Raw genomic sequence first — 23,136 nt, forward strand, 5'->3', positions numbered from 1 at the left:
TTTAGGCTAATTTATTAAAATGAACTTGGGTCACTTTGCTGCATATTATTTGAGGAGCTTCTGTCAGGGTTAATATAGATTACAAATTGCAGAAGATAGAAATTAAAGGAAGCTAATCTGAAGGTGCATTACAGTAATTGCTAGCAAGTTATTCATTGTATAAACAAATATAACGTACAGGTCTGTTTAACATTACTGGTCACTTAAAACATTATGCATTGTGTTTATATATCCTGAAATGAATTGGTCACTGGGCTGACATGAATTGAGTGTGATAGAATTTATAGGATGCATGAAATAATATCTGAGGTGACATCATTCACATTATAACATTTCTAAACAAACATATGAGATGAGAAGTTCAGAAATGTGACCTCCTAATTCAGGGGTGGCCAACCACTCAGAGTCAAAGAGCCCAAAAATATCTATAGGTATGTCAAAGAGCCGAGATCATGTGTGCGCCCTGCACATGCAAAAAGGGGTGTGGCCTTGTGCCAGCCTCTGTTATGATTTTTGTAGGAGCATGTAAAAGCGCATGCACACAATCACCATGGAGGTAACTATTAAAGGGAAAGAAAAAGCCAGAACAATATAAGAAAAAATTAAAAAAACAGAACCACATAAAATACACTGAAAAGGCCACATCCACAAAAAAAATACATAAAAAAAAACATTGGCCAAACGTGGTTCACACTTGGAGCGCGCTCTCTCCCTCTTTCTGTGTGTGTCTCTCTCTTTCTCTGTCGCTCTTTCTGTGTGTGTCTTTATCTCTGTCTCTCTCTCTGTGGCTCTCTTTCGCTCTCTCTCTGTCGCTCTCTGTGTGTGTCTCTGTCGCTCTCTGTGTGTGTCTCTGTGTCTCACTGTCTGTGTCTCTTTCTCTTTGTCGCTCTGTGTGTGTGTGTGTGTCTCTCTCTCTCTCTTTGCCACTCTCTGTGTGTCTTTCTCTCTCTGTTGCTCTCTGTGTGTGTCTTTCGCTCTGTCTCTCTCGCTCTGTCACTCTCTGTCTCACTCGCTCTCTCTTTCGCGCTCTGTCGCTCTCTGTGTGTCTCTCTTTCTCTGTCACTCTTGGAGTGTGTTTCTCTCTCTGTCACTGTGTGTGTGTTTCTCTTTCTTTGTGTCGCTCTCTGTCTGTGTCTCTATCTCTTTCGCTCTCTCTGTGTTTCTCTCTTTGTCACTCTCTGTGTTTGTGTGTCTCTTTCACTCTCTCTGTCGCTCTGTGTGTGTGTCTTTTGCTCTGTGTGTGTCTCTCTGTCGCTCTGTTTGTATGTTTTTCGCTCTGTGTGTGTTGTCGCTCTCTGAATGTCTCACTTGCTCTCTCTTTCGCTCTGTGTGTCTCTTTCTCTCTCTGTTGCTCTCGGAGTGTGTTTTTCTCTCTGTTGTTTTCTGTGTGTGTTTCTCGCTCGCTCTGTCGCTCTCTGTGTGTGTGTCTTTCCCTGTGCCTCTCTCTCTCGCGCTCTGTGTGTGTCTCTCTCTCTGAAGAAATGAAAGGACATTTCATAACTATTTTCTCTTCAATTTTCCAACTACACTCTGGATGAATTGCCATCTACTATATCCTGTGCCAGTGGCTTTAGAGATGGAGAGCGAATGAGCATCACAGAGATCTGCCTCTATTTAATGATAAATAGACTGTGGAAGCCCAAGGCATAAATCCCTCTAGTCCTCTGGGTTGGACCTGGGTCCTCTGTGGCATAGAGTGGAAGTTAGGCCTAGCAGAAGAAAGTTTTGCCTGAAGTTTAGTATTCATGTTAATGAATAATACCTGTCTATATGATCCACAATCAGTAGGGTCTTTAGCAAGCTTTGACATTAAAGTGACTAGGCATCTCTCATTGGAGTGACAGAAATCCCTGACACATCCATTTATCATGGTGGGCTTGATTACTACTAGCTGTTCTTGGGTATCTTTTAACTCTGCAATTGCTATATTAACTATCTGCTCTCTGGAGTGGAAGACCAGCATCTTAGCCACTCTCATACCAGTTGTGCTGAATATAGAATAAGTATTTTGTTGCATCCCCTGTAATCATGAATTTATGCATGCGTTCTGCTTCCATTGGAGCCTTTGTATAAGAGATGATGTCTAATCTGTGCAATGTCTCGCCAGCTTCCTGATATCAAGCTCTGCCTGGATTCTGCAGTTCTCATTATTCTTTTATATAAAAATGCTATTTGTACAGTCATAATACCTGTAATGAGGCAGTAAAAGCATCCCTTCTCAACGATTTGAAGTTTGTATCAGTGTTGGCTTTAATAAGGGTCCCTTTGGGCAGGGACGAAATGTGTGTAGTCTTTACACTTAGACCGACAGACACGTGCCCTAAACTGACTAATGTCCTACAAGGTCCTACAAAGACATGTAAGGAAGTCATCAGGAACTGGAGAACACAACGATCAGAGGAATTACACTCTTTGAATTAACCCATGTACTGAGTTAGGGAGAAATGAGGTAGCAGCATGAAATGCTGTAGCAATGTAGTCTGTCTATCTATTTGGAGACCAGGTGGACACTTGAAATAGGAAGGAATGACCTAAATGGGTCCCCAATGGCTCTCATCAATCGGCCACAGGTAGAAGTAATAGCAAATGCAGTTACCTGGAAGAACTCAGGACCGGGCCTCCCTCTGCACTGGACCGGGCCTCCTTCTGGCCCACTGAATTAGAACTGGTCTCTTCTGATCCTCTGGACTGGACTCTCTCTGTTCCCACTTTTATTTACTAGCAGTTACTTTTGTCGCATGCTAGTCCACAGTAATATACAGTGATTATCAGAAATGGAAGCAGGGAAGCGTCACTGATTAACTGGTATCCACTTCAATGGACCCAAGCGTGATTTGCACATTTCTGGTCAGACTTTGGGGAAATCTCTGAGTAGAAATCTCTGATGTTTAGTATTAGTAATGTGTTGCACAGTCTATTCCTGGTGGATAATGAATTTGTTGCCCTGCAGATACGGAGACATGAGAAAGGAGATTGGCCTGAAGATCAGGGATATGTGGTATAACCTAGGTGAGAGATACATGATATACCAGTATAGGCCATATATAGAATATAAAAAAATATAATATATGACATCGGCTATCTATCTTGGGACATCTCAACCATTTAATATCTGATTTCCACTTTAATGTAAAAGAGCTGGAATTGTCCAATGTCGTCTTCGTATGTGGACGCAGTAGTAGTTTCAACACCTGATTGGATGAGTGTGACTCTTATGGGTCATTCCATGGCAAGTGGAACAGGGGTACCCACCTGACCATCTCCACTTTTGATGAAATGTTACATGAAGGTTGCCATATATTTTAGACTAACTTTGGGGAAATTTTAGTTCACAATATGCAATAGTAGCAAAATTACGGCCCCCATAATGGGGGTGGCTGCAAATGTCACCGACACCACACTGCACAATCAGTAGGTGGGGGCGATCTTCACAATTGGGGCACTTGACATGGAATGACCCTTATCCAGTCTAGTTCTGTGGTTCCAACAACCCTCTACTCTCACCCCTTTTGATATGGATTGGTCTAGCGATTTTAATCAGGCAATTTTGTTATTTTGGGGAGAAGGACACTCACTGAATCACTACAGTGGAAGAGACAGAGCTGGATAGCCCCTTTAGAATTCAAGCATTTTTCATGTAAACATCCCTATGCACTGCCATTAATGGCCGTATGTTATACATCCATCTCTCTCTTAGGGCCTCACAAGATTAAATTCATACCCTCAATGGTGGGACCAATCCTTGAGGTGACTCTCACTCCAGAACCAGATCTGCGCAAGGCGACCATTCCCATCTTCTTCGACATGATGCAGCATGAACATAACTTCAGTGGGAGTGGTCACTTCCACATGGTAACTGTCTGGGCACAGTGGGTTGGTGGGTGAGGGGGGTTCTGGGTTGTGGCCAAAAGTAAAAGAGTGACTAGAGGAGGTAGCAGTTCCTGACCAGAGTGGACAAGCTGTTGTCGTAGATCTGTGTATAGTAGGAGAGCTAGGGGTCTATTTACTAAGCAGTGTTAGGAGACAGAGTGAAAAGTGATAAGGTGCCAGCCAATCAGCTCCCAACTGTCATCTCATAGGCTGTGTTTGAAAAATGACAATTGGGAGCTGATTGGCTGGCACCTTGTCACTTTCTTATCACTTTTCACTCTGTCTCTTAACACTGCTTAGTTAATAGACCTCCTAAATACTTAGTAGAGAATGGAATTGATGTCTACCACAGGTGATCTAGAACGGAAATTAGAGCAGTGGTGGATTTAGACCTACCGACTGATGGTTCAGAGCTCCATCTGCAAATTAGCCATATTTTTCCAGCACTCTCCAACTATTGTGCATATGCTTACTTTGACCATTGTCCGCCTCCACCTTTGTTTGCAGTTTGAGAATGAGCTGATCACTCGCCTGGATCAGGAGGTGGAAGGAGGACGAGGGGACAGGCAGTACAAGGACCTGCTAGAGAAACTGTGAGTTTAGTTATATATATAAAGCGTGTGCATATTAATTCCAACCTCCCCCGACTCTTCCTGATTTCCACCTATCCCCAGCTTGCTGGAAAACTGCCGGAAACACAAGTATCTCTCCAGCTCTGGGGAGATTTTCACGGTCCTGGTGAGCAGCCTGCTGGAGAACCTCCTCGATTACCGCACAATTGCCAACGATGAGAGCGAGGAGAACCGGATGAGCTGCACAGTCAACCTGCTGGTAAGAGCCAAGCCCTTCATTTTCTACAGTAGCTGACCAATCCTAAAGCATAACATCAGCTGAGAAAACTAAAATGCAACGCAGTCTATACACCATAAATGCACAATCACAACGTAAAGGGAGAACAACCCACATACGTACGTATTTACACATAATTAGATCATTCCATCCTGTTCCCACTGTTGTTTGGTAATGCTGTGTGTTTTTTTACTTTCCAACAGAATTTTTACAAAGAGAAGAAGAGGGAGGATATTTACATTAGGTTAGTATAGTCCGAGGCAGGTGTTGTATGAGGCCCAGGACTCCTGTGTTACTAGGTGATGAAGATGTCGCCGTTTCCTCTCAGTTGTAACTTGTCAGTGTGTATTGTGTTCAGGTATGTGTACAAGCTGCGAGACCTGCACCTTAGCAAGGAGAATTATACAGAAGCTGCATACACCCTGTTACTTCATGCCGAGCTGCTGCAGGTGAGAGATCCATACAGATCTATTAATTCCTCCCTTGTGGTGCTGAACCCTCTAACACACACACACGCGCGCGCACACACACATACACACACACACACACACACACACACAAAACCTCTCCGTACATATTTGTGGTGATGATCGTATTTTGGCTCCCTCTAGTGGTGTGATAAGCCATGTGCCCCTCACTGGCTGCAGCGTGGTAGTTACACGGTGTACACGCAGCAGGAGTTGAAGGAAAAACTCTATCTTGACATCATATCCTTCTTTGACAAGGGCAAAGTGAGTATACCCAGGTGATTCTGTACTACACACACTGTGCAGTAGTCTATCTGCCCTTGTGACTGTGCTCCTCTCCTGTCTGCTACAGATGTGGGAACAGGCAATCATACGCAGCAAGGAGCTGATAGAGATGTACGAGAACCAGATGTTCCACTATGCGGCTCTCGGGGCCCTGCTGGTGAGTGATGCATGACCAGCTGCTTGTGTTCCTCCTTTGTGCCGCTGTAGTTGCACCATGCTCCACGTAACTTGCTGCATGGGATGGGGCAGTTGTCTCAAACCTTCTAAAGAGAAAAAGTGGAGAAGTTGCTTATAGCAACCAATCAGCTTGTAGCTATCATTTATTTAGCACTTTCTATAAAATTACCAAAGCTGATTGGTTGATTTGATTCTCTTTAGAAGATTTGATGCACCTCCCCCATGGCGAGCTATGACAAAAATACAACTATGTTCCCAACTAACAGAAGAAGCCGATATAGGTTACTATAACTGTTTTACAGGTTGTAGCACACAAAGGGAAGTATGAGATGGATTATGTGGACTTGGGATACATGATTTCACGGAGGTGTACTGATGGGTTACACAAATTAATTGTAGAGTTTTACGTCTGTCAAGTGGTTTTTATCAGTAATCACTAAAGATCAGTAATTACTAAATTAGTAATTTTTCCAATTTCCTCCATTATAATGTACTAATAGTTTGCATTCATCGTGTGCTGGGCCAACCTGGCCCCAACCCTGGAGAGGCAGAAGTCTCCTCCTGCCTATGTTCTACCCTCTCTTACCTACATACCTATAAAGTTGTTGTACCTGCTCCCTAACTGATCTCTTTGTACCCCCAGAACAAGCAAGCCGGCTTTTACCAGAACATCATGCAGTCCCTGAGATTGCAGCCGGAGTACTTTGCGGTGGGCTACTATGGACAGGGGTTCCCTTCTTTCCTGCGGGTAAGATGCCGACACACATTGTTCCTCCTACATGTGGGCGTGTTGTGCCTGTCATCCAATGTCTCCTTTTTCATCTTTTTTGTTTTGCCTTAACCTACTGTGTCCTCTACACCACCTCTCCCTGAGACCTCTGCTTCCTCTATGTTATTGGGGAAGGTCTCTCATCCTGTGTTACTGTCCTGTGTAGTGGTCCTTATGCTGGGCACACACCTTCAGATTAAAGTCTGTCAGGCCACCAGACCAACTATCTGACATGCTGACAACATCCGATATTGTTGCCGTACACGGTCATATTATGGGAACGATATTAGATGCTTTCAGCATGTCAGTTGAAATCGGAGAACCAATTATCAGATCTTTCGGACATTGCTGGACAGGCCGATAATTACTGTTCGGTCGCGGCAATACACTGTTCAGTTATCGACTCAATTAGATGATTTTCAATTTGGCAGTCAACTGAACAGTATACATTGTGGCTGATCGCGCCACAAAAAACGTGTGCATGCATTGCGCAATGCGATTCCCGCGCCTGCATGTGCGCACTGCACTCGCACCATGCATTCCTATGGAGTCTCGTACGTAGTGCGCGTATCTGATTGCGAGCGCCCATCTCACGCTATGCGTGGAACGACTTGAATCGCGAGAGCGGCAAGGATATAGCTGGGCATATCTGTATGCTCAGCACTAGACTGAAGTGTATGTAGTGAATGTTTGGCTTTTCCTGCAGAACAAAATTTTCATATACCGGGGAAAAGAATACGAACGCCTGGAGGACTTCAACCTTTGGCTTCTGACTCAGTTTCCCAACAGTGAGAAGCTCCCCAGCAGCTCCCTGCCTGGTGATGAGATCAGAAACTCACCTAAACAATGTATCCAATGCAATGCATGGGGGGTTCTAAGATTTGCAGTGTTTTTCTTTTTTGTATTTGTTTTGCTGTTTTACACTTTAATGTATTGGGTACAACTATTTTTGCAGAGCAGGTTTGTGTCATGTCCAAGGGCCATTAAACTACAGTGCTTACATTAAAGCAAGTGAGAAATAAAGCTATGTATGTAATAGAAGTTGGTACGGGATCCTGGCGGTCAAAATCCAGATGCCGACATCCCGACAGGGTTTGGATACCAATACCTGTTGGTCAGTATCCTAACCCTCCCCCTAACCCTCTCTCCCCAGTGCATAAAACCTAACCTCCCCCCCAGTGCCTAAACCTAACCTCCCTGCACCCTAAATCTAACCCTCTCCCCTAGTGCCTAACCCTTTACCTTTGGGATTGCCAATGGTCGGGATTCTGACAGGTGTCGGGATTCCAGCGCCAGTATTGAAATGCCGACATCCCCTTTGCTGGGATCTTGACCGGATCCCGTTGCTACAGCAAGGCATAAACAAGCCAATGATTTCAAGTTTTCTGAAAGCGAATATGTGGGAAGTGGGGCGCATATCTCATCTAAAAAACAGCCAACCCTATACGCTGCCTGCATTCCAGATAGTAGTAATCACATATTTAGGGGCAAATCTGTGAAAACATTTTAGGACATTTTTCTGAGGGGGCACACATTTTGTTAAATAGTAGAACAATGACAAAACTTCTTCTCATAAACCAGCACCTAATGACAATGCTAGAACAGATCAGTTCACCAGTAAGTACCCCCAGAAATTAGGGGATTAAATCATTCCAGTCTGTACCTAGCTGAGTGCACTGTATTGGTATGTATTATCAACTATGTAAATCTTGGATTAGCTCCCTGCAATGTTGTCCAGTTGCCTATAAAGCATAAAGTTTGGTGTGCAGTAACAAAATCATACTCCCATATGATCGGTGTGGGCTTGAATATATTAATTCTGATATGGTGATGCAATTTAAGTGCTTCTCTTTCAACCCCCCCATAAAAGGAGGAGGGGGGAAGGGATTTCACCCTTGTGTCAATACTTCTATATATTTTTTTCTTTACATGTAGTGCCTGGTAGGTAGCAGTTACACTGTGTGTTTGGTGGTCTTTTTAGTATATGTTTTTGTGTCTTTGTTGGCCTTTTGTCTACCTGTATTTGGCCTTTTGTCTGCTTATGTCCTTACATACATCATCCAGATGTACAGTGCTTCAGTGTCAAACCACAGATGAACCTCCCACCTCGGTACAAGGACAAGCTGGTGCCGGAGCAGATTCTCAGGTACGAACTCTCTACATCACATGGTCCAACGTGGCTGCTCCCTGTGCACTCTGGGTAGCAAGTTCACTGGTTAATTTCTGTCTTTCACTGCAGTTACTATCGGTGCAATGAGGTTCAGAGCTTTTCCTACTCCCGACCCTTCCGAAAAGGAGAGAAAGACCCCGACAATGAGTTTGCGGTGAGTACTCGTGGTCATATGACAAATAAATACTTGTTGTGCTTGTATGAAATAATATAACTGGATGGTTTCTGGACCACCGGATACCAGGGAATATTTCCTAAAATAAAGAGTGCCTTAACTACGTAAAAGGCATAACGTAGTATTGTAATTTGTAAGATGTATTAAAAGAAATATATATCTAATTAAAAAAATAATAAAAACCCACAAATAATGAAAACACAAAAAATAATAGATGAATGTATTATATAGTCATATAATCAGTGCTTAAAGTGGTCCAAGAGACATAGAAACATAGAATTTGACAGAAGATAAGAACCACTTGGTCCATCTAGTCTGCCCTTTACATGGTGGAACTCAACCCCCCCATCCCACCCCATCCTCGGCGCCCTCCTGCAGACTATAAATATATAAATTGGTGCCCTCCATCCCTTTTTTCAAATAAGGGACAGTGCGCTTTGTAGGTGCGCACCGCAAAAAGGGTCATGGCCTCAAAAGAAAGGGGCGTGGTCACACAATAGTATCCCCAATTCAAATTATATGCCACACAGTAGCACAATCTTCACATTACACCACACATAGTGCCCCTGATTCACATTACACCACATAGTAGTGCTCCTTATTCATGTTATGACGCACAGTATACACAATGTCCACATTAGTGCCACTTATACACAATGCCCACAGCAGTAGTGCCCCTTATAAAATGCCCCCAGTAGTGGTGACCCTTATGCAATTCCCCCAGTAGTGGTGCCCCTCATGCAATGCCCCCAGTAATGGTGCCCCTTATGTAGTGCCCCCCATTAGTAGTGCCCCTTATGCAGTGTTCCCTATGCAATGCCCCCCAGTTGTAGTAATGCCCCCATTAGTAGTGTCCCCAGTAGTAGTGCCCCTTACACAAAAATAAACACACAATAAGCCCCGCTCCTGCATTCCCTGTCCAACTGCTCCAGTGCTCCTCGGAATTATGTTAGAGGCTTCATGAAGTCTCTCCCTTCAATCACTGCAGGAACCGGAAGGCGGAGCTCAGGAGTGAGCTCCAGCCTCCGGCTGCCATTGTAGGGAAGGAGCAGGGTGCCCGCACCTTTCCAGCCCAGCGCCTCCCTGCATGACTGGCCGGGTAAGGTGGGCTGGAGGAGGCGGAACTATAGCAGTATACAGCAGCACAAGGCTGTAGCCTGTGTTCTTATATACATACAGATTACAGATATCTGAGGTGACTCATAATATAATAAATAAAAAATGTAAGGGGAACATCATTCCTTATAATACACGTTCTTAACCAATGAATAATGAATTAATGACCTCAGAACTCACTGAATACAGAGCTATTATCAACAGGAGTTTACATATATTAACATCATTTGTGTATTATAATGCTAGAATGGTATAAAGTATTTGTTCCATTATAACTGATGACATCACTACTTCTAATTATATTTTCCCTGCTTTGGGGAGTGAGAGATGTTTTGCTTATGTTTTAATAAATGCACTTGATTTAAAAAAAAAAAAAAATGTTTATGAAATCCCCTGTCACTTATCACTGCTTAGTACATAGACCCCTCGGTCACCAATTCCAGTTATTTCAGGACTGCTCTTGCCATTGTGTATGGTTGTACTTCCATCTTTAGGAAGCTCCATTATATATGGTATCTGCTCGGGAAATGAATTAGTTGTACAAGTAAAGTTAGGTTCTGCTTCCTTTGTGCCCTGCTAATTTCTCACAGAGACTAGGGAGTGTGCCAAATGCAACTTTCACTCCATCAGTATCTCCTATATACAGGCTGTATCCTTATTCTTGCTCGTGTTTATGCAAAACCAACACTTATCCCAGGTGATGGCTCATTCTACCAGCTGCGCTAACCTTCTGGCTTTGAAAAATCCCAGTTAGTCAGTTTCCCCAGCTTGCTGCTGTATAAAAAAGATATTTCTACTAACCGCTAGTTACTTTTGCAAAAAAAAAACGTCTCTCTCATGAGCAAGGCTGAACCCATTGGTTCTGTGTGTCCCAGGTGGATAATTTATACTGACGCTCTCTAGATCTATTGTTATCTGATGTTCTGTGTGTCTTCCTTTACCTCAGACAATGTGGATCGAGAGGACCACGTTCACGACAGCGTATAAACTGCCCGGGATGCTGAAATGGTTTGAAGTAAAACAGTTTCAGACTGTAAGTAGCACTCTGTTGTGCACCTAATGCTGGGTACACACTGGAGCGCTCGGGCCATTTTGCAGTTTCGTAACGACAAATCGCCTACGTTGCTCAGTGTGTACGCTCAATATGCGGGTTCCCGCTGTCGCTAGCGACGTCGTCAGTTTTGACGTGCTGCACATCAAAACTGACAATATCACATGCGACTTAATGTATGGTACGGAAGGACAGAACGATATATCGTTCCATCCTTCTAGTGTGTACGCTCAATCATAGGGAAAGTCGGAACGATTGCCGGTAGCTCCAGTGTGTACCCAGCTCAAGGCTCATTCTGAAGACGTGGAACTGCTTTTTCAAAATGTGTTGTAATATTTTAAATCCTTGTCGTGTAGTTAAAATATAAACCTTCAGTACAAGGCTTTCATACAAATGATTTGCCAACATATGCCCATTCTTAATGACTGTACATTTTACCTATAACTATATTTACTTTTATGTAAGCCCCTAAATTTTGGCTTAGCCATTGCAGGGTAGTGATATTCTCTTATTATTACACATGTAATAGGGTGAGAGAAAACTGTCACATTTTTAAACTCAGCCAATTTAATTAAGTCACAGAAGGTGCAAACTTGCATGTTATTCAGGCTCAAAAAACTCTCAAGATTTAAACTCTCCCCCAGGTGTTTCCTGTTTTGAAAATACATTTTACTGCTAAACTCTCACCCTATTACATTTGGCCCCAAGTGTTTTACTCCTGATGCTTTTTTTGTCTCTAGTTTTATTTTTATTTTCATGGGGACTGAAGAAAACCGTGACTGTGAGCTCGCCCAGTACCACAGATGTTAGTTTCTCCCAAATAGCAGGTCCCATTCTGCCACCTTCTCATTTCCCAGCCTGACCTTCTCCTCATTCTGTAAGCACTTTCTGCCTTCTCTCTTGTAAGGTAATGTGTTCCTCCTGTCCTGGCCATCACTCCACCTTGTGTGTGTCCCACCTGGCAGCCCATTCTCACCAGTTCCTGTACTTTCCGTCTAAGATAGTCTCAGACTTGTGGTGGCATCCTTTAAAGACTCAAAGGGGGCGGCATTTCTCTCACTGGAGTGATGCACTGCCTCCAGATTTACTGGCTCAGGATACACAAGTGTTGGTGATCGGATGCTCTGTTTCATATTCCTACTTTTAGTTATTCATTTTTTTTTTTACTTCCTTTTTATTCTATAAATTGAACGGGGGACATTTACCAACACACCCAGGAATATTGGGCTGTGTTATCATCTTCTCCTATGGGGTGGGTCTTGTTGCTTGCTGGAAAACTGAAGAGGGGAGCAGGGGAACGTTCTGAGTGACAGGAGGAGTTAAGGGGCCATCCCTGCTTTCGGCATCCCGGCGGTCTGGATGCCGACGCTTACAGGCACCAGGGAGGGAGGGTTAGAGTAGGGAGAGGGGGAGGGTTAGCAAACCGACCACCAAGTGTCGGTATGTTAACCCTGTCGGGATCCAAGCGTCGAGATTCTGACCGCCTGGATCCCATCTGTTGGTATTGCATACTGATTGCGTCCTGAGGAACATTACATGTCATATGGTGTACTGCAATAGGAGAGAAGGAATTAATGTGGAATACAAATAATCCCCTTATGTTTTCAACTATTGCTCAGTTTATGTGCGTTACTGACCAATACTGCTGCTAATATCAGCATTTACAAAGGAGCTGTCATTTTTATATGGTCACAGCAGGAGAGGCTTTCTATGCTACAGTCAGTTACGTCTCTTCCTTGTGTCATTAGTGACACTACAGCAATAAACTAGGGTATGGCCACTGTAATCAGGAAACTGCCTACTATTCATGTATTTCCTTCTTGCTCCATAGGAAGAGATCAGTCCACTGCAAAACGCCATTGAGACGATGGAACTGACTAATGAGAAGATCAGTCATCTGGTCCAGCAGCACAGGGCTGACCATAGTCTTCTACTGCACCCACTCTCTATGCTGCTCAATGGTATTGTAGACCCAGCGGTTATGGGAGGATTCGCTAACTATGAAAAGGTGGGTTAGGATCACCGAGGCAGTCCCTGTGTTTAGTGTCTCTATTTGCTAATGAATTGATTATTGGTATCCTACAAGATGACTTCCTCCAGTGTGTGTGTGCGTGTATATGTCAGATATACCACGTTCCCTTTTAAGGAAACTGTGTTTTAGATTTAGGACAAATTTTTGTCCTTTGTTCCTCTTCATGTGCCTGCCAGCGTGTCTCCGTGTCCTTGACAAACCCTTTTCCCTGTCTCCTCCCTGTATTTCTTACAGGCTTTCTTCACTGAGCGTTACCTCCAGGAAAATCCTGCAGACCAGGACAAGATTGAGCTGCTCAAACAGCTGATTGCCCTACAGGTAAGGGCTGGTTCCTATATGCGTTTGCATGAGTCCAGATAACCCGAAAGGCACTGACTACGATTTATATCTTGGTCTATGTACAGTTTGTCTTATATTTGTCTAGATTACGCATTGAGCACAATTTCAGAGCTTTCTTTTTGTCAATGTATTTTTGCTGGGTATTAATTAATCTACAACAAATGAGTAAACCTAGTACCAGTGGGTAGTGTGATATGTTGCTGCCGTCGTCTTGTTTATTAGCTGTTTTAGTCCCCTGTGGCTGTCATTGCTGCGACCTTGGTATCGCATTCAGTAAATGTCTCTCTCCATCTCCTACTCACCTTCACTGTCTACATCCAGATGCCTCTCCTGGCCCAAGGGATCAGAATTCACGGAGAGAAGCTGACGGACAACCTCCGGCCTCTTCATAACAGACTGGTGTCCTGTTTCCAGGATATGAGGGGGAAAGTGGAAAAGCTGTATGGGACGATCACCCTGGTGCGGGCATTTTAGTAGGACAGAATAGCAGTAGATTTGGGGAATGGGAAAACAGAAGAACAACGCAGCAGATGAGAATAATAACCCAGCCTTTCATTGCCTTCCTACAGCCCTCCAGTTTGACAGATAGGAAGCTGAGTCGTGCCGGCTCTGTCGTAGTCCCATATATCACATCCGCCACGCTCAGACGGTTGTCCACAGTGTCTTCCTCCTCCTCTTCAGGAAGTGGCAGCTCTAGACCAGGCTCAGAAGGGTAGGTGAGACTCCGTTTTCCCGAAGACCTTTATACCTTCCCTACCTACCCTTGTTTTCAGAGTTTTGCCCACATTTCCATATGTACAAAGCTCTAGAATGTAATACCCACCGGGCCCAAGCTCCGGAATGTAACGCCATCTTTAGACTATGGGCTTCTATTTTAGAACCCCTCCTGAGAAGGATCCAATTAGATACCACCCAGCACCCCCAGCGAAGCACGCCTCCTTTGCACATGTGAAGAAGGACGCCAGAGGGACTTTTGGGACATAAACCCAGAAGACCCTCTATCGCTAAAGACTGCTCTTTATTGGGAGAGTTGTCCTTTGCGATTTTTTTGGATACATACTGGCTATATTATCACCTGTATGTACCCGATAAGTGCGGATGCGATGCTTAGTACATGCTTAAATGATTACCTGGTTGCTCTGTAAGTCATGACATGTTCTTCATGATTTACTTTTTACTTGCAGGTCAATTGCCGAGCCTGTTCCTTCTCGCCGCGGATCCCTCATTACTCGCGTTGAAGAGCACAGTGACCGAGAAGAGGGCGACAGCCGAGTGATGAAATTTAAGCAGAACATTCGGCAATCTCAAACAATTACTGCCCGTCCCAGTGAGAAGGAGGTGAGATATAGGGATGAGGATATTTGAGCGGTTGGTGGGTAATAGGAACGAAGTCTTATCACCCAGATATACAATTTCCTTATGCAGGTGAGTTCCCAAAGCTTACCCATCAAGTCCCAGCGCCCAAAGAGCCTGCAGTTTACCGATGGACGCCTCAGCCTCCACACAGGGTCACCGAGCCAAGCGGCCACCCCACTTTCTCCCATCACACCTAGGACCCCGAGAACCCATAGTAAGTATATTGCACAGCTTTAAACCATCCGAGATTTACTATTCATGTGAACAAATTTTTCTTCCATGGATCACATTTAGCTTTTACCTTTTATGTTCTAATGTAAAGAATGCACCTCATGTTATTCTGCACTAAGGTAATATACAATATCTTTTTTTGTCATTTGTTAAAATCTAGTGTTCGGATCGGATTTGTGCACTTATTTAGTGTGCCCCAGTTGTAGTTACGTGTTACATTGCTCTAGTGCAAGCTATAGATAAGTTCTTTATTGCTTCTGTGGGTGGTGATGTAACTCTGACAAGTTAAACATCTAATTTAAGAATATAAAACATGCTTTCATTAATTGGGTGATAGTATTAAAAAAAAACATGGTACTTCAAGTGGCTATATTATATTTCTCCTTAAAGGACATTTAAGTTTAGATTTGGAAAGTTACTTAAAAAATAAAATGTCCACCCACTTACCAACCACTATACTTACCTCTCCGCCTAGCGCTGCAGAAACCTGCACCATTTTCCCAGAGATCTGTGCATGTGTAGTAGAGAAGTCATATGTATGTATGTATGTATATAAAAATCATATATATATATATTTTTATAAAAATATGTATTAGCCTCACTTATCACTGGTGCATCTTCACTTTTACACCTGATTACAGCTAAAATGGGGATTTTTCAAAGACATGTCAGTCATTACTAGCCCTTAAGGTGTGAGTTCGTGTAGACTATTTAGAAGGTCGACTACTAGTCATTGAAAGTCTTATGCACAAGTGATGTATTGGCCATTGCTCGTACAGGTTTCCCTTCACTTTCTACTCATGGTGACATGGCAGCACAGATTATGGGGTCACCTCCCCCACCACCTCCGAAAAGCAGATCCAACGAGGGCAGCCAACGGCTTTCAGCAGAGGTAAGTGACACCCGGACGGTGTATATTTCCGTGGCATGACATTTACTTCAGACAATCAGACTTTTTTGGATTTCTCCCCTAGATCACTACTAACCTGCTGCAGAGACGGGATGAAGCAAAGCCACCCACCCCACCTCCAAAGGTCAGGAAGCCCAGTGTCTTCCAGGAACCTGGAAATTGATAGATCACTATTATGTAACAGTGGCATGACGATGGACCATATAATAAGCTCTTGAGACTTTGGAGCTCGCACAACCCCCTTTCAAAGACCGATAATTCAACCAAGGATCCAAGAGTCCAAGACTCTCCTATCAAATTTGATTACCGGGGGTCCAACTCGCATGGAGCAGAGTAATGCACTCCAGCTGGACATCGCACACTCCGTCGCATGGAGCAGTAGCATTTATGTTGACCTTTTGTTTTACAATAAACGAAGGTCTTACCGTTGGAATGTACATTAGGAACATGTCCAAGATACTGATTTGGAAACTCGAGAGACTTCCTCAAAAACTAATAGTTATGTATTAATCAGGAAGAGGCATAATGGTGATTCATAAGGATAACTTCCCTAAATGTTATTAATTGAACTACGTTTTGTACATATGGGAACTTGATACAATTGTAGCAGATCGCCACCAAGCATTCTTTTTTTTCAGCACACCATTTTCTTTTTGGTTTTGTTTTAAAGCTTACATTTTTAGTACTACTTGCTAAGGATAGCTTTTATTACACAACGGCAGTGTACATAATTCATGCATAATCTGTTCAATATAGCGGAACAAAATGGTAATTTTAAGTATATTATAGATATCAGTTGGCGCTCACCTAATGCCTTAGGTGAGTGTCAAGTCTATTAATTATATTTACAAGTTACCTGAAATTATTTAAAGATAATTAAAAAATACTTATTATAATAAAAATTCCCAAATAAAAACAATATAGAGGGCAAATAATAGACAAGTATTTATAAATTGGCACGCCTCAAAATGCGTACAGCTTCAGCGGATGCGAAATGCGTTGTTTTTTAATTCAACTTTGATTTAATGCAATGCAAGTGCCTCCATCAGATGGTCTTATGTAGCCAGACATGGGCATACATTCTGTCTTTATATTGCTGTGTGTTTTTCTTGGTTTGTTTTATGGTCTATTTTTAAACTTGTACTTTTGTGTTGTGAGTTGTCTCAGTATTTATGGCCTTAATTAAGGACCACTTGACCTAAAGTGCAGGTTGCTACATGTGAAAGTGATATTCATAACACGTGTAAATATAAAAGTTAAAACAAGAACTAAAGATATTTTAAAGCTATTTTGAGATATGAAGGTTTATGCATAAAATATACACACAGTTATATGGAAGAGCACTGAAGAGACACTTTCCGAATATAAAATGTCTTACAGAGGTAACTGTCTTTTTAGTGAGCTGGATAACATTGAATTTCGTACCTGACATAGGGGAGATGTATAAAAACCTTCGAGAGTGGAGAAATTGCCCATAGCAACCAGTGAGCTTCTAAGTGTAATTTTATAAAGTACACTAGATAAGGGATAAGTATAAGCTGAATGGTTGCTATGGGCAACTTCTCCACTTTATCTCTTGAAGGTTTGATATATCTCCCCTATAGTATGTAAACTGTCACTTGAGGCCTTTTAATACCGTATCAACTTATATTTCAGGTTGTCAATGGCTCTTTAAATCAATTCAGTCTAGAACCTCCCATAGTTTTTCTGTATTTTGTACTCCTCTCCCAGATCACTCCTCAAAAGAGATCATTTACGCTCTATTTCTCCATTGAATGGAGAGTAAAACAAATATGCTGTAATTTATTTGTACATTTAATATAAATATATATTTGCATTGATAACAAATAAAAGTGGGTGCCGCCATATTTGGCATAAGACTGACACATCATAGCTGGTCTTGGAAATTTCAATTAAAGAAAAACACTAAAAGGAGAAAGCGTTAATGAAATAATCTAAGCGTCTTTGCATATTCTATTGTATTACATTCTACCTATGTTATGGTTGTGTGTGTTTCACTGTATGCAGTTTGTTATTTATTATCCTATATGTTAAAGGGCTGTTGTCAGGGGCCGGACACACACGTACCATTGGCCTCCCGATGACCTGATTTATTTTATTTCTACCTTGTGTAGAGTGGGGCCGGGGTCCAGTGTGCCGCTGGTCTGTGATGATATAGCGCAGCGTAGCACTCCCAGCCCATTACAAACATGTTGCTATCCCTCCATAAAGACATTGTCACTCTCTCAGGGGGAGATGTATCAAACCCTGGAGAGAGATAAAGTAGAGAAGTTGCCCAAAGCAACCAATTAGCTTTTAACTGTCATTTATCTAGCACAGTCTTTGAACTTGACCGTAAGAAGGGTGATTGGTTGCTTGGGGCAACTACTCTATTTTACCTCTCAATGCTTGATACATCTCCCCCTCAATGTCTTAGACTTTCCCATTAACCATGATGACCTAGTCGGCCTCCTAGGTTAGCATAGAAGTAGTACTGGCTGTGGTTGGTCCATCTACACAGCATAGGTGGGAAATGAATGTATCAACAGGTTGAAATCACTGTGGCCTTTATGTACAGTGAGCTCCGGACCTGCTGCATTGCTTACATACAAAGTATCATTGCTTCAGAAATGACGGGGTGTAGAGTGTGCTGCACAAGGGGAGGATGATACATCCAAATACCAGGCATGTGTGCTACAGCTCAACACCAACTCTTCCTCCGGGCACTCGCCTTGGTGAGAAGCACATTTTACAGCCCTCATAGACATTTTCCATTAAGAAGATATTGCTCATCTAGCATTAATACTCCATGCAGCGCGATATGTTGGCGTGAGTGAGTAGCCAGGTCCCGTACAACACTGCTTGCCAGCAGTTGCGAGAGCAGGGCACGTGCCCTGGGCGCTGTGGTAGGCCCAGCAGAGGGGAGCGTGTAAGGTATATATATGTAGCTTCCTGCTCTGTGAGTCCCAGCATCTCCTCTGCGTCTGATCACATCTCCTCCCCTTCAGTCATATTCACATTTCAAAATGCAGTCGTAGTTGGGACTCAAACCTGTCACTTCACGCTTTGCAGTCAGACAGCTTACCAATGGAGCCATCTGCTATTACAAGGGAAGGCTTTGAATTCTAACTATATGAAGCTACTTCACATTCTTATTAATCTAAAATACAGTCATACCTAGGATTCGAACTTAGCACCTTAGCGCCAAATATTCTCTGTAAAGCACTGTGGAATATGTGTGTGCTATAAAAATTATTTATAATAAATACATAGATATTATATATACATTTGTAACCTCTTACATGAAAGGACAGATTATTGAACAGTGTATGCTGTATAATTGTCCATCATTTAAATTTACATTTGCAGTGTGTGCGCGTGAGTTCCAGTGGCATAACCTAGGGGGGATGTCGAGCGGGGCATGTGCCGTGGCATGCCCAGCAGAGGGGGGCGCCGCTGGCCAGGGCATCGTACCCGCACCGCCCTCCCCCCGCCACCACCATTGTGCCTGGACCAAAATTGTTGATGTTACTTTAATGAGCAGGGAAGTGTGCCTGCTGGTGCTGGCTGGACTGACTGTAGGGGGAGTGCAGCAGAAGTGCACAGCCCCTCCCCGGCAGTCCTCCCATATTGCATCCTGACCATACCCATTCTTTTGGCGCACATATATATATATTCCTGTGTGTGGGGGGCGCCGATCTTCAAAGTGCCCTGGGCTCCAAAGACCCTAGTTACGCCTCTGGTGTGTTCATATTTTACTTCCTAAGGGAAATATTTGTGATAATTGAAATCTGCTGAAAGAAAACTTTGTTATTATTTATCATGGCATTAGTGCCTGTGCCGTACGCTCCCTGCAGAACCTGAACTCAAGTTGTTCAGTGTCAGCATTGATGGGTTCTGCGTTGTAAGCATTTGATATGTACCCAAGAGATAATTCAGTGAATCTTATAGTGATGAAATGCAGCAAACTCAGAAATGGAACAAGAAGCGGCCTGGGTAACATTACCGCAGCGCAGGGAAGAAACCCAATGGGGATGGACTGACTTAGAACAATGAGTTTTAGCCTCACTCAGCCGCTTACATGAATTTAGCCAGTGTTTAAAAAAATAATGTAAAAATGTTTTGCCAGTTGCTATTTGGCCGCCCTCTTCATAGAACAGAGGGGGAGGTGTATCAAACCTTGGAGAGAGAGAGAAAGTGGAGAGAAATAAAAAGTATCTTCCAATTAGCACCTCATTTTTTCAAACACAGCCTGTTAAATGACAGGAGCTGATTGGTTGGTACTTTCTATCTCCACTGTACCTCTCGCCAAAGTTTGGTACAGTACATCTACCCCTTTTTATAGTGTCCGTTTGCCTTTTTATGAGAATAAAAGCAAACGGAAAGTGATCTGTACACACAGGTGGTTTCTGTCTCATCGGCATATATACAGTATTAGGCACTGTTCTGGGTTTCTCATTGTGAAGACTGTTGGATCTTTGAAAAAAAATATAAAAGGCTGATTTTCAAACGGCTGGAAATGAAACTCCACCTAGTGGACAAGGATGTGAAATACAGTTGCATGCATAGAGATTATAGTGAGAACAGCTCCCAGTAAGTTTACTACCAGTATTTCGGATGGATGGAAGGATAGATAGATATTAGAAAGCTGTGACATAAACGACAGGAATTGTGTATTTCATAAAGAGCCAGTTACAGATGTGCCCTCATACACTATTGCTGCGGTACCAACAAACAGCCACACTGAACGATATAGTTCACAATATCGTTCAGTGACGTCACCCTCCCTCATGCCCGTACTTGCAGAACCTAACGATATTGTCAGGTTACCCTGCACGTACGGGCGATGAAAGATGTCAATGACCAGCGGGAGCGCGCATCGCTGGTCGTTGATGGCATACACACTGAACGATATTACGGACGATGAACAATATCGTTACCACTCAAATCATCCAATTTATCGTCTAGTGGATACGCGATTTAAGAGGGAGATTTATCAAAGCTTGGAGAGAAATGAAATCGAGAGAGATAAAATACTAACCAATCATCTTCTGCCTGCCATTTTACAGGCTGTGATTAAAAAATGTCAGGAGCTGATTGGTACTTTCTCTTCAAACTTTGAGAAATCTCCCCTTAAGTCACACACACATATACAAGTGTCACCTATCAAATTAATCAGTGCGGTCTCAGGAAGCAGATTGTCGCATTCCATTTGCAAAAAAGAGACATGAAAAACGCTAAGCGCACACTGGACCTAGCAGCTCAATTGCAGCAGGGTTCTCGCGCCACATGGCGTACTGAGGTTGGGTATGTGAGGACACAGTGACGTGTAAAGTCATTTTGGGATTTCAATATATATTCATGACCATGGGCCCTATTCATTTATTAGAAACTAGTGATATCTGTGAGGTAATATTAATATTTACGAGAGGCTATAATATAGGCTGAAACTAAATGAGTGAGAATTCAGCCTGTCCGCTAGGAGTCGGTGACATCACTGAGGAGAGAGGATGTAGACAATGCAGAGTTGCCCCAGTTTATGGAATAGCAGTTGGATGTGTGTCTAGGCGCACTTCATATTGCAAAGAGCATTTTTAGGTGCAACAATCATAATGACAACAAAAAAGTAATGCAGACATTCCTGATGCATTGTACTCCCTCAGTCATCATCGTCTAAGACCTTTATGATGCTAAAACAAGCAGAATATTGGGAGAAAAAACGGTGAAGAAGGTGCACCTAAGGCGAAAGTAGTCTGTAAATTGAAGAGACCTCTAAACTCCATGCCCAAATTTATATCTGGGCCGGCAATCCACAAGGGTCTTTGTAGATGGTAAGTCCCGGGCGACCAATGGGAGACTGAGATGTTGCAAACAAGTAAGCTTTTATTCCAGACTGAAAAGGCGGAGCCAGTGTAATGGCTTCTTACACAAAGGCAAACAACAGTTCAGGTACAATAGTTCAGCTTACATAAAACAGCAGTTGAAACGAGCAGAGTATTTCCAGCATGGTTCAAATTGCCCAGCATAGAGAGAGCTGCTAAAGGTGCATCCTCTCTCTCACATTACCACTGACAAACTAAACTTACCAGGTTTTTATACCTTAGCTGGTCTTAATTGAGGAAAGGGTGTGGTCTCTCCCTGGCTACAGGAGGTCACCCCTTTCCTCAGAATGTGGGAGGGGGGAAAAGGGGGGTCTTTATGCCCATTAGGCAGACAAACCTGTGTGGTAGTGACTGCAAAATACAAGTGGCTGCATTCTAGTTTCTGTAAATGTTTCTTAAAAACAATATGGCAATATAGGGTTAAATAATACATTTCACTACCTAATCAGAGTTACAGTTAAACAAGCTATAACCCTGCTGTGTGTGCATTAGTCTATTTGGTGTAGTTTGCCTGTGACTGGTCAGATACTGTAGCTGAATTTAAGTTGTACATTGTGTGTTTGTCTATTGTGTTATTGTGTCTCATACTCTCCAGCAAATGCATTATAATTAATCAGGTTAAATAATAAATAATAAAATATGTCTTTGGATTTTTTGTAGTTCTATTGAGTAACATGTTTGTTGTTGAGTATTCAGTTTATTGTTTGACCTGATTTTATTTGTGTGGTGATCTGACTGTATAAAGTGAGCTCTACGGCTTACATTGGCAGAGACAAGAACTGCAGCTAGTTGGGTTTGAAAAGCTTCAAAACCAAAAGAAAATTCCCCATAGGGCACTCTCGGTCATGGAATTTTAGGAATAACTAAAAGGTATAACTTTATTGGATATGTTACAGTGCCAAGAACTTAGGCTGGGTACACGTAAAGATTTTCTGTCCAACCATCCAACTAGTTGATTGGTTGGAATGAAAATCTGGTAACGTATGGGAGTAACTGATGATCAGCAATTTGCTCCTAAATGCCAGAAAACAGATGAAAATGGTCGTCAGACAAGTTTGTTAAATGTTTGATCTAAACAATTCGTTCAAACAACAGTTTTTGTCCAATTTCCAGCTGTGGGAGCAAATTTCTGATTGTCATTTGCTTTCATACCTTACCAGATTTTCAATCCAACCAATCAACTAGTTGGATGGTTGGACAGATAATCTTTACGTGTGTACCCAGCCTTTCTGCTGGTCCAAAGTTATGAAAAGTTGTATTTTGATAATTGGTACCATTCGATTCTTCCCCGAAGCGGAGTATAAATTTAGTTGTTTTTTTTTTATTTCATTTGTTATTGTGGTATTGTCTTACATTATTAGAATTTTGGTAACCTAATTGAATACTGCTGGATTCAGCTTGAAAATGACCCATTGTACTTCATGCCTCAGTGATGTCATTGGTTCCTAGTGGATTAT

The 23,136-nt window shown here is 42.7% G+C and overlaps 1 protein-coding gene across 2 annotated transcripts in view; it reads left to right on the plus strand.

Annotated features, from left to right (window-relative positions):
- The window catches only part of DOCK5 (dedicator of cytokinesis 5), a 100,117-nt gene extending 82,401 nt beyond the window's left edge, over positions 1-17,716 (plus strand). Inside the window, exons 32-52 of one of the 2 annotated variants that reach the window (XM_088443376.1) lie at positions 2,951-3,009; positions 3,698-3,852; positions 4,378-4,463; positions 4,545-4,701; positions 4,923-4,963; positions 5,078-5,168; positions 5,331-5,450; positions 5,539-5,628; positions 6,292-6,396; positions 7,124-7,265; positions 8,482-8,563; positions 8,657-8,741; positions 10,825-10,911; positions 12,761-12,937; positions 13,196-13,279; positions 13,622-13,759; positions 13,870-14,012; positions 14,485-14,638; positions 14,726-14,870; positions 15,667-15,779; positions 15,862-17,716. In XM_088443376.1, the coding sequence (XP_088299502.1) occupies positions 2,951-3,009; positions 3,698-3,852; positions 4,378-4,463; positions 4,545-4,701; positions 4,923-4,963; positions 5,078-5,168; positions 5,331-5,450; positions 5,539-5,628; positions 6,292-6,396; positions 7,124-7,265; positions 8,482-8,563; positions 8,657-8,741; positions 10,825-10,911; positions 12,761-12,937; positions 13,196-13,279; positions 13,622-13,759; positions 13,870-14,012; positions 14,485-14,638; positions 14,726-14,870; positions 15,667-15,779; positions 15,862-15,960 (2,353 nt within the window). In that variant the 3' untranslated portion in view covers positions 15,961-17,716. The remainder of the gene's footprint in view (positions 1-2,950; positions 3,010-3,697; positions 3,853-4,377; positions 4,464-4,544; positions 4,702-4,922; positions 4,964-5,077; positions 5,169-5,330; positions 5,451-5,538; positions 5,629-6,291; positions 6,397-7,123; positions 7,266-8,481; positions 8,564-8,656; positions 8,742-10,824; positions 10,912-12,760; positions 12,938-13,195; positions 13,280-13,621; positions 13,760-13,869; positions 14,013-14,484; positions 14,639-14,725; positions 14,871-15,666; positions 15,780-15,861) is intronic. The other variant, XM_088443377.1, reaches the window with a different exon arrangement.
- Positions 17,717-23,136: the final 5,420 nt, after the last annotated feature.

Source organism: Taudactylus pleione, unplaced genomic scaffold, assembly GCF_031769625.1.
Source record: "Taudactylus pleione unplaced genomic scaffold, aTauple2 ptg000329l, whole genome shotgun sequence".
NCBI classification, from domain to species: Eukaryota; Metazoa; Chordata; class Amphibia; order Anura; family Myobatrachidae; genus Taudactylus; species Taudactylus pleione.